The sequence below is a fragment of the Gopherus flavomarginatus genome, chromosome 17 (genome assembly GCF_025201925.1).
Source record: "Gopherus flavomarginatus isolate rGopFla2 chromosome 17, rGopFla2.mat.asm, whole genome shotgun sequence".
Lineage (NCBI taxonomy): Eukaryota > Metazoa > Chordata > Testudines > Testudinidae > Gopherus > Gopherus flavomarginatus.
In genome coordinates this window covers 24325533-24344710 of record NC_066633.1, presented here as the reverse complement: position 1 = coordinate 24344710, position 19178 = coordinate 24325533, and the positions used below count along the sequence as shown (strand labels likewise).

Sequence of the window (19178 nt, the reverse complement as noted above, 5' to 3'; positions counted from 1 at the left end):
ATTGTGTTAGAATAATAGACTTGTAGGACTGGAAGAGACCTCAGTAAGTCTTCTAGTCCAGTCCCCTACACTCAAGGCAGGACTAAGTATTAGTCATGACTAAGGCTGTCTGTCTGTCATAGAGGTCACAGAAGTTACGAATTCTGTGACTTTCCGTGACCTCTGTGCAGGGGCGGCTCTAGGTATTTTGCTGCCCCAAGCATGGCAAGCAGGTTGCCTTCGGCGGCTTGTCTGCAGGAGGTCCGCCGAAGCCGTGGGACCAGCGGACCCTCCGCAGACATGCCGCTGAAGGCAGCCGGCCTGCCGCCCTCGCGGCGACCAGCAGAGCCCCCGCCGTGGCTTGCCACCCCAGGCACGCGCTTGACGTGCTGGTGCCTGGAGCTGCCCCTGCCTCCGTGACTTCTGCAACGGCTGGTGCTGACTCGGGGGCTGCCCAAGCTGGCAGTAGCAGTTTGGGTGTGTGGGAGGGGGCTCCTAGGCGGAGGAGCCAGGGGGCTCTGCGTGCTGCCCACGCCCACAGGTGCTGCCCCTGCAGCTCCCATTGACTGTGGTTCCCGGCCAGTGGGAGCTGCGGAGCTAGCTCTTATAGTGGGAGCAGCGCATGGAGCCCCACTGGCCACTCCTCCCCCAGGAGCTGCAGGGACATGCCGGTTGGAGCCAGGTAGGGAGCCTGCCAGCTCCGCCAACCCTCTCCCCCCAGCACAAACAGAGATCCTACCTCCCCCCATCTCCCAGCAGGGGTCCTGGGCTGTGCACTGCCCTCCATACCTCCCCAGCACCCAGTGGTGGTTGTAGGGCGCTGGCTGCCACCCCCCAGGACCAGCAGGGGTCTTGGGCCACACACCCCGCACACACGGCACCCCTGGACTGCTCCCCCTCCCCCCCCCGGACACCTGCGAACCCCCAGCCCAAGTTTTAGATAGGAGTATATTGTAAAAGCCATGGACAGGTCACAGGCCATGAATTTTTGTTTACTGTCCATGACTGTTACTAAAAATACCCAGGACTAAAACGTAGCCTTAGTCATGGCCTCAGGTGCTACTAAAGCCTGTTCTACACTACAGAGTTAAGATGACATAAGGCAGCTTAAGTCAACCTAACCTCTAAGGGTATGTCTCCACTACCCACTGGATTGGCAGGCAGTGATCGATACAGCGGGGATCGATTTATCGCATCTAGTCTAGATGCGATAAATCGACCCCCAAGTCCTCTCCCATCGACTCCTGTACTCCAGTGCCGAGAGAGGTGCAGGCAGAGTCTAAGGGAGAACCGCAGCAGTTGACTCACCATGGTGAAGACACCATGGTAAGTTGATCTAAATATGTCGACTTCAGCTACGTGGAGGTTACGTAACTTAGATCGATTCCAACCCCACCTCGGATAGACCAGGGCCAAGCGTCTACACTACAATTAGGCTCCCACAGATGTAAGTCAGCCAGTACATCAACTTAATAACTCCACCTCGGAGAGAAGTGTAACACTTAAGTCAGTGTAGTTAGAGTGACACAGTGTCAGTGTTAACACTGTGTTACTTACATCACTGGAGTCCTGTTGCCCCGCACTGACAGCCTGAACTGTCAGCCCCATGTGGGGCTCACAGCTGGAGTACTCCCTTCCTCCCCCCTCCCAGCCCTGGGGCTGTCAGGTGAGCTAAGCATTCATTCAGCTGACTTCAAATTATTTTCATTCTGCAAACTGATTGGTTAAATTACTGTGAAACTTAATATGGCATTTTGTTTTTTAAAAAACCCAGAACAAAACCTGTCATTGGAGTGGTCTCACAGCCATGAACTATAGCTCTCACAACACCAACAGACGGGCAGGGTGACAGTTTCTTGGTAGCTGCCAGTGAGATACTTGTTGGAGGGGGAAAATCATTGGTTAACTCTGCAGTGAAGAAACTGTTTGTGGAACTCTTTTCCTCTAACTTTCCCATATTGGTTTATTTATAAGGAACTTTTTGAAGACACTCAAACACAATATGTACACGATGACAATGGTCTGTTTCTAATGTGTCATTATTAACCACTGCAAAACTGGTGAAGTCTGTTGGAGCTGAGCTCTGTACAAGACCAAAGACAGAGACATTTTCCTCCAGACATACTAGGCTCAGACGTTGATTAGACTAACCCATTGTGCGCAATCAAACTCAAGCCTGAATGTAAAAATAGTAGATGTGTGAGAAATGAGATAATACCTCTCTGCATGGAGAACAATTGAACTAAATTTAACATCAACTCCAAAATTACTCTAATATGATGTAAAAGAGAGAATTTTTTTTTTAAAAAAACCTCAGGCTAGAAAGAAACCAGAAACAGAAGAGAAATTGTGATTTTTACTGTTCAACAAAAATAGAAGCAGTGTCTAGAGGTTCTTTTTTCTGCCAAGAAATGTTAATGAATTATGGGACCTGTCTGTTTAATGCCAATGACTTGAAAAATTGCAAACGGCTGCAGAGGGAAACTAAAAACAGGTATTGTACAAAAAGCAGGGTTCCCCAGGCTGTCACGGTCGGAAAAAAGCAGCGGGGGGGGGGGGGGGGCTGGGGTGGGGGGAGGGAATGCCTTAACTGTATAGCTTCTTTGCACTGAAGCTAAACATTTCAAACATCACATTACGTCGGGATACCTAGTCTCATAGTGTGCAGCCCAAATGTGAAGAGTTTATATGTTAAATAATTTCTTAGATTATTGTTTTACTAGGCTAGATTCTCAGGGCTCTATGCAATAAAAATAATCCAAGCAGAATATGTAGAATGACAAGTTCCATCCTAATTTACATAGTTTTGAGGCAGTAGCGAAAATGGAGATATGACTTGCCTGTTTTTTCTGAAAGTATCTAAGAAAAAGACATTTTCCACAAATCATAATACCTGACCCACAAAACAATGGGATTTGATTAGTGCTTTGCATGGCTATATAGATGCCTGACTTAATTCCCAGTCTGTTTCTTCACACACTGGCAATGCAGCAGAAGAAGTGTGATCGACACCTAAGTGAAAATGAGAGACATTTATTTCTCAGCAGACAATGTGGCTATAGAGCAGTGTCAGTATGAGTTTCGCTAGTAGGTGACTCCTTGGAGGGACACACAGGGGGCACCAGCTAAAAGGGGAGGACATGTGACCTCCCCACATGACTGCACCCCGCCCCCAGCAGGGGCCCCCATGCTCTCCTCATCTCACATTACTTGGCTTCCAGGACAGTGGCTGAGCCTTCCCTGGCATGCTCGGAGCCGGCGCCTGTCCCCAGATGGGGGACAGCCTGCTGCTGCCGCAGCCAGGTGCACTCTCCCTGTCAGCCACTGCACTGCACCGGGCAGCGTCCCAGGCAGAATTGCTGGAAGAGGGGAGGCGCCAGTCCTGCTTCTTACCTTCCAGCTCTGGCACCACTCCTTCCTCTCCCCACTTGGGCCAGCTGCTGTGGGCACCTGACCCTGCTGGAGGGTCACTTGACACTTTGTGCCCCTCTCACGAGTCACCACAGTGGGATATTCTCAGGGTTCCGACTAACAAATAGAAGAAGTATTTGTGGGGAGCAGGAGCTGAAAATGTCATTTTAAAAACTATTCTGTAGATCTCTGAACGTGACTCCTGATAGTGTATGCAATGGTCTTTCCTAAAATGGCTGCTCACTGAAAGAATATTGCCAATGGGTAAGAACTGTTACAGAGTTGGACTTCTGGAATTACTCAGCTAAATTCAAAAGGGAATTTGAAAGAAATCTTGTCAGAGTTCCAAAAATCTGCCCAAATGCTGAGTGTTTGTGCCAGTGACTGTGGTCTGGATCTTATGCCGCTGGACCTCATGCCACTGACTACTAAATAAGACCATATTCCTTGGAGGGTCCTGTGCCATTTGAGTGGGTGTGTTTGCTTGGACTGGTTAATAATGTACTTATGTCACTATTTTCTAGAGATGATTAATGGGATCCTCCCATCCTTGCATTCTTGTGCTGCCAACCTATTTGGGGGTCACAGAACCACGGTAGGGAGCAGGGAGTCACATCTTAGTGTGATATATTTACACAGAGACATTAGAATCATAAGACTGGAAGGAACCTCGATAGATCTAGTGCAGTCTCCTACACTGAGGCAGGACTAAGTATTATCTGTCCCTGACAGGTGTTTAACCTGTTCTTAAAAACTTCTAATGATGGAGATTCCACAACCTCTCTAGGCTATTTGTTCCAGTGCTTACTCTGGCTATGTCTACACTACAAGATAATTTCGAATTAACATAAACCAGTTTTATAAAACAGATATTATAAAATCGACTGCGTGCGGCCACACTAGGTACATTAATTTGGTGATGTGCGTCCATGGTCCAAGGCTAGCATCGATTTCTGGAGCGTTGCACTGTGGGTAGCTATTCCGTAGCTATCCCATAGTTCCCGCAGTCTCCCCTGCCCCTTGGAATTCTGGGTTGAGATCCCAGTGCCTGATGGGGCAAAAATCATTGTCGTGGGTGGTTCTGGGTACAGCCTCACCCCTCCCTTCCTGAAAGCAGCAGACAACCATTTTGCGCCTTTTTTCCTGGGTGAACTGAAAGCAAACGCCATAGCACAGCAAGCATGGACCCTGCTCAGATCAATAGCGCAATCGTGGACGTTGTAAACACCTCGCACATTCTCGTGCAGTCTATGGTGAACCATGAACTGCAAAGGCAGGCGAGGAGGAGGCAGCTACGGCAGCGTGGCGACGAGAGTGATGAGGACATGGACACTGATTTCTCCCTAACCGCGGGCCCCTGCACTTTGGAGCTCCTGCTGGTAATGGGGAAGGTTCTACCCATTGAACGCCGATTTTGGGCCCGGGAAACAAGCACAGACTGGTGGGACCGCATAGTTTTGCAGGTGTGGGACGATTCACAGTGGCTGCGAAACTTTCGCATGTGTAAGAGCACTTTCTTTGAACTTTGTGACTTGCTTTCCCCTGCCCTGAAACGCCATAATACCAAGATGAGAGCAGCCCTCACAGTGGAGAAGCGAGTGGCAATAGCCCTCTGGAAGCTTGCAACACCAGACAGCTACCGGTCAGTCGGGAATCAGTTTGGAGTGGGAAAATCTACTGTGGGGGCTGCTGTGTTGCAAGTAGCCAAAGCAATTATTAAGCTGCTGCTACGAAAGGTTATGACTCTGGGAAACATGCAGGTCATAGTGGATGGCTTTGCTGCAATGAGATTCCCTAACTGTGGGGGGGCGATAGATGGAACCCATATCCCTATCTTGGCACCGGAGCACCAGGGCACGCAGTACATAAACTGCAAGGGGTACTTTTCAATGGTGCTGCAAGCACTGGTGGATCACAAGGGACGTTTCACCAACATCCACATGGGATGGCCAGGAAGGGTTCATGACGCTCACGTCTTCAGAAGCACTGTTCTGTTTAAATGGCTGCAGCAAGGGACTTACTTCCCAGACCAGAAAATAACAGTTGGGGATGTTGAAATGCCTGTTGTTATCCTGGGTGACCCAGCCTACCCCTTGATGCCATGGCTCATGAAGCCATACACAGGAGGCCTGGACAGTGGTCAGGAGCTGTTCAACTACAGGCTGAGCAAGTGCAGAATGGTGGTAGAATGTGCATTTGGCCGTTTAAAGGCGCGCTGGTGCACATTACTGACTCGCTCAGACCTCAGCCAAACCAATGTCCCCTTTGTTATTGCTGCTTGCTGTGTGCTCCACAATCTCTGTGAGTAAGGGGGAGACCTTTATGGCGGGGTGGGAGGCTGAGGCAAATCACCTGGCCGCTGATTACATGCAGCCAGACACCAGGGCGATTAGAAGAGCTCACCAGGAAGCGGTGCGCATCAGAGAAGCCTTGAAAACGAGTTTCATCACAGGCCAGGGTACGGTGTGACTGCTGTGTTTGTTTCCCCTTCATGAACCTCCCCCCCCTTTATTGACTCCTCCTGTAAGCAACCCACCCTCCCCCTTCGATTACAGCTTGCTTAAGGAAATAAAGTCACTATTGTTTAAAAAGCATGTATTCTTTATTAAAAGTCATTCTCTGTAAGCAACCCACCCTCCCCCTTCATTTAAAAAGCATGTAATTATAAAAAGAGGAAGTTAATTAACAAGGTATCCCGGGAGTGGTTTGGGAGGAGGATAGGAGGGAAGGAAAAGGCCATTAAGCACATTTCAATGTAATGACAGCCTTTTGGTTGGACTGTCCATGGGGGTGGAGTGGGCTGGTGCACAAAGCCTTCCCCCACGCGTTCTTACACGTCTGGGTGAGGAAGACATGGAACATGGTGAGTACTGAGGGTGGTTAAACATGGGCTGCAGTGGCACTCTGTGACCCCGCTGCTCCTCCTGAAGATCCACCAGACGTCGGAGGATGTCAGTTTGATCACGCAGCAGCTCCAGCGTTGCATCCCGCCACCGCTGATTTTCCTACCTGTACCTCTCATCTCGAGCGTCTCTCCTATCCTCATGTTGGTCCCTCCTGTCCTCACGTTGGTCCCTCCTGTCCTCACGTTCACTGGCATCTTTCCTGTACTTTTTTACCACGTCCTTCCACTCCCTCAGATGAGCTCTTTCATTGCGGGTTACTTCCATGATTTCTGAGAACATTTCATCTCACGTCCTCTTCTTCCTCCGCCTTATCTGAGCTAGCCTTCGGGATGGAGTAGGGAGGCTTGAAAAATGTGCAGCTGCATGAGTGGGGCAAAATAGGGAGAGAAGGATTTAAAAAGATACATTTTACAGAACAATGGTTATACTCCTTCACAGTGAACAACACTATTCACCTTACATAGCACGTGTGATTTCACTACAGGGTCGCATTTGGAAACCTTTAATATTGAGTGCCTGCGGCTCTGGTGTTACAGATCAACACAGACGCAGGTCCGGGCATCACAATTCAGCTTGCATGCTGTCATGGTAAGGCATACCTTCTACCTTTGCTGCTTCTTTCCTGTTAACAAGGAGCAGCAGATGCCAACCCCTCCCCTCCCCAATCCAATTCTCTAGAATTGCTTTACCCCTCCCCCCACCGCATGGCTCGTATCATGGAAGATCACTGCTAATCACCCACCTTTCTCCCCCCGCCACCGTGTGGCTGGTAGCTGGGAAGATTCCTGCTGGCCAAACGCTAAAAAGCTCAGCGCTGTCCTTCCTCCCCACCCCCATCTCTCTGTCCCCTTACTTAAATTCCTTAATTTCAACCAGGTTACCATGAACGATATCACTCTGCTGAGGATAACAGAGCGAGATAAAGAACGGATGTTTCTTGAATGCCAGCAATCACCGGGACCGTATGCAGCTATGCTTTGTCATGCAATGATACCCGATTACTTGCTACATGCATGGCGTGGTAAAGTATCCTACCATGGTGGACGGAACAAGGCTGCCTTGCCCAGAAACCTTCTGCAAAGGCTTTTGGTGTACCTCCAGGAGCGCTTCATGGAGATGTCCCTGGAGGATTTCCGCTCCATCCCCAGACATGTTAACAAACTTTTCCAGTAACTTTACTGGCAGCGAATGCATCCCAAGCCCTCATGGCAAATCAATCATTAAAAAACGCTTGCTTTTAAACCATATTTTATATTTACAAAGGTACACTCACCAGAGGTCGCTTCCATGGCTTCACTGTCTGGGCTAGTGGCTTGGAAGGGCTGGGAGGGTAATTCCGTCTGGGTCACCAAAAGCTCCTGGCTGCTGGGGAGAATGGAGTGCTGTGTGCTCTCTGCAGGCTCATCCTCCTCTTCCTCCTCCTCCTCATCTTCCCCCTCCGCTGAATCCTCATCCATGGTTGAGATTAGAACCCCCACCTCGGAATCCACGGACAGGGGAGGGGTAGTGGTGGCGCAGCCCCCTAAAATTGCATGCAGCTCAGCGTAGAAGCGTCATGTTTTTGGCCCTGACTCTGATCTTCCCTTTGCTGCTTTGGTTTTCTGGTAGGCTTGTCTGAGCTCCTTCACTTTCACTCTGCACTGCACTGAGTCCCTGCTGTGGCCTCTCTCTATCATGGTCCTGGAAATTTTTTCAAAAGTTTTTTCATTTCGTCTTTTGGAACAGAGTTCTGTTAGCACTGAATCCTCTCCCTATATAGCGATAAGATCCAGTACCTCTCGTGCAGTCCATGCTGGTGCTCTTTTTCTATTCTCAAGAGACTGCATTGTTACCTGTGCTGATGAGCTCTGCGTGGTCACCTGTGCTGATGAGAGCTCCACGCTGGCCAAACAGGAAATGCAATTCAAAAGTTCGCAGGGCTTTTCCTGTATACCTGGCCAGTGCATTAGAGTTCAGATTCCTGTCCAGAGCGGCCAGTGGTGCACTGTGGGATAGCGCCCGGAGGCCAATAACTTCGATTTGCGGCCACACTAACCCTAAATCGATACGTTAATATCGATTTTAGCATTACTCCTCTCGTTGGGGAGGAGTACAGAAATCGATTTAAAGAGCCCTTTAAATCGATATAAAGTGCATTGTAGCGTGGACGGGTACAGTGTTAAATCGATTTGACACTGTTAAAATCGCTTTAACTGCGTAGTGTGGACCAGGCCTCTGACAGGAAATTTTTCCCGATGTCTAATCTCTATTTCCCTTGCTGTAATTTAAGCCCATTGCTTCTTGTCCTGTGCTCAGTGGCAGGGCCGGCTCCAGGATTTTTGCCGCCCCAAGGAGCAAAGAAAATAGAGCTGCGATTGTGATCAACTCTACTGCCTCCGTTTCAGTCTTCGGTGGCAATTCGGTGGCAGGTCCTTTGCTCCAAGAGGGAGTGAGGGACCCACTGCCAAATTGCCACCAAAGAGCTGGATGTGCCACCCCTCTCTGTTGGGCTGCACACAATACTCCGGCTAGTACATCCCAGAATGATGTTTGCTTTTTTTGCAATAGTGTTGCACTGTTGACTTATATTTAGCTTGCTCTCCACTATGACCCTCAGAGCCCTTTCTGCAATACTCCTTCCTAGGCAGTCATTTCCCATTTTGTATGTGTGCAACTGATTGTTCCTTCCTAAGTGGGCTACTTTGCATTTGTCCTTATTGAATTTCATCCTATTTACTTCAGACCATTTCTCCAGTTTGTCTAGATCATTTTGAATGTTAATCCTTATTTACCAACTCCTTGAGTTTGCTAAAGTCTGCCTTCTTGAAGTCCATTATCTTCATTCTGCCGTTTTCCCTCCTACCATTCCTCAGAATCATGAACTCTATAATTTCATGATCACTTTCACCCAAGCTGCCTTACCCATTCAAATTCTCAACCAGTTCCTGCATATTTCTCAGAATCAAATCTAGAACAGTTTCTCCCCGATCACTTTCTCCACCTTCTGTACTAAATACTGTCTTGAATGCATTCCATGAATTTATTGGATAATCTGTGCCTGGCTGTATTATTTTCCCAACAGATCTGTGAGCACTTGACATCCCCCATCCCCACCAAGTCCTGTGCTTTGGATAATTTTATTAGTTGTTTTAAAAAAGCCTCATCCACCTCTTGTTCCTGGTTAGGTGGTCTATAGTAGACTACATACCATGACATCACTTTTTTTTTTTTAACCCCTTTCATCCTCACTCAGGGACTTTCAACAGGTCTGCTTCCCACTTCATATCTTGACCTCAGTTTAAGTGTATACATCCTTGATATACAAGGCAACACCTCCTCCCTTTTTTCTTGCGTGTCCATCCTGAACAAGTGGTACCCTTCAATACCAACATTCAAGTCATATGAATTGTCCCACACTGTGAAGCTAGTTATGTCATAATTGTGATTATTCACTAGTTCTTCCTGTTTTTTCCCATACTTCTTGCGTTAGTAACCAGACATCTGAGATATTCATTAGATTTATATTCCCTCTTGTCTCTACCTTCTCCCTTCTATGATTGTCCATTTTCCTCATAGATTTCAACTCTTCACCCAGGTCTCCATGTTCTGGACTCATCAGTGGGCTTTTGTCTTCTGCCCCGATGAACCTTGTTTAAAGCCATCCTCACTAGTTAGCCAATCAGTGTCCAAAGATACTCTTCCTTTTCCTTCATGAGTGGATCCCATCTCTGCTTAGCAGTCCTTCTTGGAACAGCATCCCATGAAAGAAGTTGCCAAAGCCCTTCTGGTGGCACCATCTGTGCAGCCATACATTCACCACCAGGATGTGTCTGTCTCTGCCTGGACCCCTACCCTTGACCAGAAGAATTGATGAAAACACCACCTGTGCCTTCAATTCCCCAACCCTAACTCTCAGAGTCTTGTAGTCACTTCTAATCTGCTTAGTCTTACACCTTATAGTATAATGAATGCCCACATGGATGAGCAGCATGGTATCGTAGTTAGAGGGCTGGATGATCCTCGGCAGTCCTTCAGTAATGTCTTGGATACAGGCCCCTGGCAAGTAGCACACTTCCCGCGCTCCCAGGTCAGACATTCATCTCCTGGTGTAGAAGATACACTGTATGTATTTGTGTGGAGCAGCTTTATCCATCTGCAATAGAAGACTGTACTTTTATTGACAGTTTCTGGTGACAGTGTAAACTGTGTGAGTGACACCCTCAGAGTGATGTGTATATCTCACTAGAACCCTGGGGTAAGTCATCTTCTACAGTTGCATATTGTCCTCTGAAGTGCTCATGAGACTACCATTCACTTCACATGGACTGTATTTATAACACTCAAAAAGTACACAGACCTGAAGTAAGCCTTTAACAGGTTATCCAAAAACCTAAATCCCTTCTCTTTCCTAGTATATTTTTATTCTGTGCATTGCTGTTTGCAAGAATATTAAATCTGGGTATTCTTGAGGGGAATTTCCTGACAAACAATCCTCTAATGTGACTCAGCAGGAAGGATGTAGTTAAGACACTGGACTGGGACTCAGGAGATTTGGGTTCTATTCCCAGCCGCAGCCAAGATGTAATGAATGGGTGGATGAGCAAACGAGGTGGGGCAAACATGATTTTGGTATCAACAGTTTGCAAAATTGGAAAGTTATGTAGGTTTTGTTTTTGTTAACGGGGACAAATAGATAACATTCAAGATGAGGCTTTGACTTACACTGAGGTCTGTGAAATATGAACCTAAAAATTAATGTTACGTTGATGTAGAAATCAAGCTGCATTATTGAATATGCGGGAATAGTTGAGATGATATCTTCCACTGTGGGCTTAGATGAATAATTCCTCACGCAGCGTGTGTCTACACAGCTGCTGGAAGGTGTGATTCCCAGCTTGGCTAGATCTACATGCACTAGCTCTGCTTGAGGTAGTGCCTAAAAACAGCGTCATGGCCAATGCGGCACTAGCTGGCTGCCCAAATTCATGTCAGGTAGGATTATATCAGGTGGCTAGCATGACCTGCTGCTTGGGCCACCATGGCCACACTGCTATTTTTAGTTTGAGCAGAACTAGCATGGCTATGTCTTCCCACATAGGGAATTACATCTTCCAGCTGCAGTGCAGATATACCTTTAGGGGCCCTCATCCTTCAAACTGTGTGCTGGAGTTTCTATGAGAAAATAGATCCCAGGGCACTTTCTCCCCCACTTTGCCGAGGGTCAATCACCCCTTAGTTTATGAAGTGCAAACTTAGTATTTTCTTTGTCAGTAACTCTGCATTTTTCCTTTCAGAATTGAGAGTACTGATTGCACCACTTTAGCTCAGCATTTTAACTTGGTGTCCATCTAGAAAGGATGAATCAGGAGAGCAGCCCAAGTGACCACACTGATGGTGAGTTTTCTGCCTGTGCAGGCACTCAGATCTATCTGTAATGTTTTGGTCAGCAAGATTTGCTTTGTGCGTGTTTTACTAATTTCTGTAGTGTCAGAAAATTAAACCCCAAACAGGAAAAAAACAAAAACAGTGAATCAAGTGCTGAAACAGTCAAATGCATCTTGCATCTATGATTTTGCAATGTACCATGAAGGTGACTGGACCTTCAACACTCTCTGAGATTAGTGTCAGAGTGGTCGCCATGTTAGTTTGTATCCTCAAAAACAGCGAGGAGTCCTTGTGGGACTTTAGAGACTAACAAATAAATTTCTTAGTTTTCCCAGATAAATTTGTTAGTCTCTAAAGTGCCACAAGACTCCTCATTGTTTTGTCTCAGAGACTAGTCAGCTGTCAGAACGCTGGGAATTAGACTCTGATTTTAAAAAAATGTTTGACAGTTGTACTGTTTCAACAACTCCCATGTATGCACAAGAATATGCGGTTTTAATTCCAGTGCCTTATACAAATGATCATTCAGTTTTATCTATCATCTAGTTTTTCTGTATTCAGTCATGTGTCAGCAGTAATTATCCTTCTAACGAAAGAGTTAGATTACAAAGTAATGTGCTGCAAATGTGTAATAAAAAAACCAGTGGCATCATGTCCCAATTAACTCCTGGAACTGTTTACTAAGGGTTGCAGTGGATTTGCTGGAAATTTTAAAATCAAGATTGGATGTTCTTCTGAAAGATCTGCTCTAATTCAAACAGACAGTATTTCAGGGAAGTTCTGTGGCCTGTATTATCATAGAATCATAGAATATCAGGGTTGGACTGGACCTCAGGAGATCATCTAGTCCAACCCCCTGTTCAAAGCAGGACCGATTCCCAGACACAGTTTTGTCCCAGATCCCTAAGTGGCCCCCTCTAGGATTGAACTCACAAGCCTGGGTTTAGCAAGCCAATGCTCAAACCACTGTTATCCCTCCCCTGCAGGAAGTCAGGCTAGAAGAACACATTTGACCTTTCTGGCATTGGACTCTATGAACCTAGACGCACTGACTATAAAGTGTCGGACTCCTATTCAGTTGTGCGCTTATGTTGATGTGTAAAGAGCTGTTCTTATTCTGATATGAAGGCTAGTTTCATGGTTTCCATTGTTTCCAATTCTCTGTGGATGAGGAGCTTTTTTTTTTTTTGGTCAGATTCCTTTTTCAAAGAAGAGGCTGTTGTGAGAGCTCAGTCTACTTGCTCTTTTGGTTTTTCCTTGAGAGGACTAGTGAGTCTGTTTCTTTCTGGGTTTTTTGTTTGTTTGTTTTGATTTGAGGTTTTTTATTGTTGTTTAGGTTGGTTTGTCTGTCTCTGACTTTATCTACGTGAGGAAATTTTATCATTCTGATAGTGACAGTGAAAATCCTCATGTAGACAAGGTGCTGGTGGCCACCATCAGCACTACATCACGCAGACCTGCAAGGAGCAGGGGAAGTCGACATAGAGCTTAAAAGCCTCGTGGCTGCCTGAGCCCTTTCTGCACTAGTGCTCCTACCATTGTTGTGACTACTGGAGCGGAACTGGTGGTGCAACAGTGGGAAATTTTAGAAAAATTCCCTCTGGGATGTGGAGGAACAGTGAGAGGTCCCCTCCCCCTCTTTAATATGCATCCAGTTCTTGATCTAGGGCAGTGGCTCTCAACCTTTCCAGACTGCTTTACCCCTTTCAGGAGTCTGATTTGTCTTATGTACCCCCAAGTTTCACCTCACTTTAAAACTACTTGCTTACAAAATCAGACATGACATAATACAAAAGTGTCACCGCCACATCATTACTGAAAAATTGCCTACTTTCTCATTTTTACCATATAATTATAAAATAAGTCCACTGGAATATAAGTATTGTACTTACATATCAGTGTATAGTATATAGAGCAGTATAAATAAGTCATTGTCGGTATGAAATTTTAGTTTGTACTGACTTTGCTAGAGCTCTTTATTTAGCCTGTTGTAAAACTAGGCAAATATCTAGATGAATTGCTGTACCCCCTGGAAGACTTTTCTGTACCTTCAAGGGTACGTGTACCCCTGGTTGAGAACCACTGATCTAGAGAGAAGAGAGTTCCCACTCTCGAGTGTCCTCTCTGTGTTTTTGTTGATGTGGGTGGAAGATGGCTGCATGGTAGGAGGTTATAGGGGGCGGATGAATTAAGTGTGTGAGGGAGAAAAGTTTAGTGTCTTTGATAATAGGTGCTGGGATGACTCTGTGAAAGGGAAGACTCCTTAGGCAAATCTTTTTTTGTCTCCACTGAGAGGGGTGGAATGGTTGGCCAGAATGCTCCTTTGCTGCTCCTCGAGGGCAAAAGCTTAACAAGATTTAAAAAGGCCTTGCGTATTTACATGGAGCTCAATAATATCTGAAGTTGTTATAATTAATGACAACAGAATTTGGGAAGCGATATTAAACCCTGTGCTTCAGGATGAGACCTTCATGGGGGCATGATATCCCACATATACCTACTGGGGTGTTCTTACATCTCTGTCTGGTGCTGGCCATTGTCAGATGCAGGATACTGGACTAGATAGACATTGGGTCTGATCCATTGTGGAAATCCCTATGTTCCTGTGGTTTGCCAGCTTTGTTGCAAATAAGGCTGACAATCTATTTGGAAATCTCTGAAATCTGATCTCCATTTGTTCAGTTCCCAACACCTGATTCTGATTCTACAGCTGCCTTGCAACTTTTAAGACCTCAATACAATTAATTGTCGTAAGCCCCACTGAGCCTACCACTTAGGTAGGAGTTAGAGAAGAAGGATACTTTAATCTTTAGAAAGATTAAAATATTTTAATGTAATCCATCTGAAATGGTTAGACTTTTCTCAGGGTCAGAGACAGCCAAGTTTTTTCCCCATTCCCTCCTCCCTTCATCTACAGGAAGGAAGTGCTGGCAAGGGCCCTCTCAGCTTCCTGTCGACTTCTGAGCACATTTCCAGACACAACCTTCTCCATCATCCATCACCCGGACCAGCAAAACAATTAACTGCAGTGCAACAGGAAAAACACATGTCTCACATAAACAGTTTGGAGGCTGTATGATCCCAAACCACTGGAATTCACGTACAAACCAGATTAATCTATGAGTTACATGTGACCGGAGATTATTCAGTACTTTCTTCCCTTCCGTTTGTAACCAGATGTGTTGGTCACTACAATTTTCCTTTAAAGGACACTTAAAAAAAAAAAGGAATAACATTTGTTTAATAAACTAGTTGCTACATTGCCAAAAGTCAATAGAATTTATATAGCCTTTCGCCAAGAAAATGACCAAGCTTGGTTTCTGGTCAGAAGCACAATGGAAGTAGTGCCTTTGGCTCCAGGGGTTACTCCTGGGGGCATTCTGTGCCAAAAAATTCTACAAATATTATTTGTCAAAATAACAGTACATAGTTTCAATTACACTTCTACCCCGATATAACGCTGTCCTCAGGAGCCAAAAAATCTTACTGCATTATAGGTGAAACTGCATTATATCGAACTTGCTTTGATCCACCGGAGCGCTCAGCTCTGGCCCCGGCCCCCAGAGCTCTGCTTTATCGTGTTATATCCGAATTCGTTTATATCGGGTCGCGTTATATCGGGGTAGAAGTGTATTTTGGTAATTTATTTTAAAATACCTGTCAGCAACTATGTTTAACAATACAGACACACACAAAAATTTCCCCAGGAGTAGAGAGTTAAAGAAACCCCATGACAACCTAGTTCCTATTTCTCTGCCCCTTTGCCCCAAGCCCAGCCAGGGGCCAGACACCCACAATCCCTTCCTCCACACAGCCCAACCGTGGAGCCCTCCCCAGCCAATACACCTGAACCCCCCTCCCAGCCCCCCTGCCCAGATACTCACACCCTTCCCCTCCAGAGCCCAGCTGTGCCCCACTTCCCAGCCCAAACACCCCCCTCCACCCAGAGAGCCCAGGGATCCAGAGGAAGAAACAGCCTGATGCTTGGTCCGAGGTTTGCATGGAGTTTCCTGCGCGCTGCCCTCTCTTTCCCTCAGGGCATGTTGGGAACTGCAGCTGTCAGGAATCCACTAGCTCCCTCTCCCTTCCCACAGCAGTGTCTTCTATGTGCGAGCTGTGGGTTCTGCGGGGTCCAGAAGCCCCTAATGGTGGCTAGCAGCACTGCAGCCAATTTCTGTGGGGGAAAGGAAATTCTGCATGCACAACATTAATTTCTGCAAAATTCTGCATTGCGCAGTGGCGCAGAATTCCCCCAGAAGTACCTATGCATAGAAGGTGACTCGTCAGTATCATATTACTAGGGCAAATGTCCCTGCCAGATGTTCAAGCAGTAATACTGATGGATTCCAGAGCAGGGCAGGGATGAGAGCCATGGTATATAAGGCTGAAGTGTGGCATCTTAAAAGAAGGAATAAATATGGTGGAGAACCTGAAGACCTCATCCCTGGTAGGGGGGCAGTGGCTCTCTTTCAGAAAGGGTTAGGAGAGTCATTTATGAAATTCTGTTTCATAAAAGCTCCATATTTCTAATTTTGTGACAGAAATTACATTGCAACATTTAGCTACGTTCTCAGTACTATGTGCTATGCATCTTTTGTCAGGCCAGGCCTTAAATCAACAGTTAGTTTTACATTTAATATAAATCCTTTTTGGAGTAATATAGGTCTCCAAATCTAGAGATCTGCTAATCAAGGCTAGGCTGGGGTCTGCTCAGGAAAATCAGGAGCATTTGAGTAAGTCTGAATTTAGAGGAAAAACTACTTTTGAATATATTAAAACTTCAGCATCTGTTCTTAGTGTAGGAGAAAAGAATTCAAGTGCAAGGGGCTAAGAAAATCAACTAGGGCCGCATTTGAGAAAGGCGGCCACTGTGGCTGCATGCAGCCACCAGGGGCTTTTCATGTGACCACATCCTCCTTGGTGGTGATGGCGGGGGGGAGCAAAGTAGTGGCCCCTACCAGGGCTGCCAGTAGGGGTTGGGCCCTGTCCCCCTCTGGAGCCAGAAATGCTGGAGGAGCAGGCAGGCGGCGGGGCTTGGGTTTCAGATCTGGGGTGGTGAGTGGCAGGCTCCAGCTGTGTGGCAGCAGGCTCCTTCCCCCAGCCATGGGCTTTGAGCCCTGACTCCAGGCTCACTCCCTTCCCCCAGTGCCTCCTCTGGCCCCGGGCTCTGGCTGTGTGTTCTGACCCCCATCTGGAGGGTTTTGGACTCCATCCGTGGAGCCACATAATCCAGCCTTGGCCCCCAGGCATCTGGCAGTGATTGCTGGCCCCAAACCCCCCCCCCCCCCCCGCTCCACATTGCCCCTGGCCCCTACTATGTCCTCCGGCCCCGGACTCACTGGGCTGTGCAGTTGCAGGGCTCCAGTCCCTGGACTCACCCCCTGCATCACCCTTGGCCCCAAGCTGCCTCCCTACCCACCTCCCCATCCAGGGCTTAATTTGTCCCCCAGCTTACTAGGGCTGAGTGAGTCTGTTGTGAAAAATGATATTTGTATGTTTGTTAATATCACTTTTCACTGCCTCCCTGCTAGCTAGCAAGTCTGCTGCTGTGAAAAGTGATATTAACAAAATACAAGTATCACTTTTCACACAAACAGACTTACTAGCTAGCAAGTCTTATAAAAATAAGCAACCAAAAGGGGCAAAAGAAACAACAACAAAAAGGGACAAATACATGCAAAACACATTATTTGTTTCTATTATGTTTAGGTCCAGTAAAGAACAGAGAAAACTGTACATTATTTTTATTATTGAGTCTGCAAAAAACCCTTCATAAATAAATTACAATGATTTGGATATGTATAGATGCATATTTATTTGTTTTTCCTAAAGTTAATTGAGTATTTTAGGAAAAATTGTCAGAGCGGCCACCAGCAATAGTTGGTGGCCGCAATCTGAGGCCACCAAAAATTTTCTTGAGAGAACCTCTGAACTAGGGTGTCTTTCTTTCCATGATACCACTGAATTTTAGTTGATCATCAGTCTTTGTTTGTTCTTTCTGAAAGAGCCATCATTATTAAAAATTTTCAGTGCAGTTCTGTGTACAATGTTCCCAGTGTATTACTGGCAGTAGTTAAATTGTCTGGTGGCTAAATTTGGCTAAATAATGCTAAAACATGAATAGATGCTGTACACGCCGGTACTCAGAGAATGGGTTCATTGTGTTGATGAGACAGTTTCCAGGTTAGACTCGTAGAAGGCAGTTTGTTTAGGCTTTACTCTAAAGCCTTGTTATGTATTACTGAACCCTAGGTAGAATAAGAGAATCCTGCCTCTTCAACCCACTGGCCTAGGTAGAGTCATAGAGTTTAGGGCCAGAGGGGACCACCAAATCACCTAGTCTGACCTCCTGTATTTCACAGGTCACCAACACCACCCAGCACATGTATGCTAAACCATCAACCAAAATTAGACCAAAGTGTTATAGCCCATTATGTTACTATTTTAGATATAAAGCCCACTGCCCCAGCTGAAGAGATCAGGGTGGTTGTACCCAATGATAAAACAATTAAAAGGCTTGCAACAGTGGTTCTCAAACTTTTGTACCAGTAACCCCTTTCACACAGCAAGCCTCTGAGTGCAACCTCCCCTTATAAATTAAAAACACTTCTTATATATTTAACACCATTATAAATGCTGGAGGCAAAGTGAGGTTTGGGATGGTTGCTGACAGCTCACAACCCCCCCTGTGATAACCTCATGACCCCCTGAAGGGTCCCAATCCCCAGTTTGACAACCCCTGGCTTACAACTTTAAAAAGTTAGCCAAGGCTAGTCTGGCACAGGTGGAGCATCCCCACTGGAAAGTCGTATCCGTGCCAGACCTGTGTGGCTGTGTCTGAAGTGGTGCTGTACGAGCTGTGTGCTGGGTGGATTTCTGGCAGGATATCGCAGGGTTCTTAGCAGTGCATTAAACTGGGCCACTCTATAAATTTATTCACAGTGTATTTTGGGAGAACATGTCTGTCCTTCCTGAGCCCCTGTGCAGAAATGTTCTTATGGGTCTTACTGATATCACACCACAGCTTTACCAGAAGGCTGGTGTCAGCTTCTGACCAGCTGGCAGCATGGGCAAATGCATCTGGGGTGGCATCTCTGATTCTGTGGAAGTGTAGCAGAAATAGAGCAGGCAAACATGAGGTTAAAATATAGTGTGGAATAAGGCAGGAATTAGACAAGAAAGTACAGCTCAGATGGAATTGTGGGATAGCATTGGAGGACTAACAGCCCTGGTCTTGATTAGCCTGAGTTTTCATTGCAAAGTAGGTGGGTTTTCAGCTCAGGCTGAAGCAAAACCTGAGCTCATGCCTATATCCTGCTAGCCCAGGCTTAAAGCATCCTTGAACCTGGGTTAGAGGATTTTCTATGTGGTCGAGAGGGAGGGTGGGGCAACATCCATGCCAGAACCTGGGCTAACTCTGCAGTGAGGAAAAGATTGTGTACCCAGCTAGTTTACCTAACAATCTGTTCCTGTCACTGTTAGCCTCATCCACTCTCCTCCATTAGTTTGTTTCATCTC

The 19178-nt window shown here is 46.4% G+C and overlaps 1 protein-coding gene and 1 long non-coding RNA gene across 7 annotated transcripts in view; one reads left to right on the top strand and one right to left on the bottom strand.

Moving 5' to 3' along the window:
* EXD3 (exonuclease 3'-5' domain containing 3) overlaps positions 1–19178 on the top strand; it is a 588712-nt gene that overhangs the window by 92729 nt on the left and 476805 nt on the right. For 5 of the 6 annotated variants that reach the window (XM_050926488.1, XM_050926485.1, XM_050926483.1 and 2 more), the window contains one exon: positions 11570–11669. In XM_050926488.1, the coding sequence (XP_050782445.1) occupies positions 11633–11669 (37 nt within the window). In that variant the 5' untranslated portion in view covers positions 11570–11632. Of the gene's footprint in view, positions 1–11569; positions 11670–19178 lie in introns of those variants that run through there. The other variant, XM_050926486.1, reaches the window with a different exon arrangement.
* LOC127036087 (uncharacterized) lies at positions 6000–7641 on the bottom strand. The gene is made up of 2 exons (XR_007770007.1): positions 7570–7641; positions 6000–6655 (listed from the first exon to the last, which is right to left on the bottom strand). It is a non-coding gene; the product is annotated as an uncharacterized LOC127036087 (long non-coding RNA).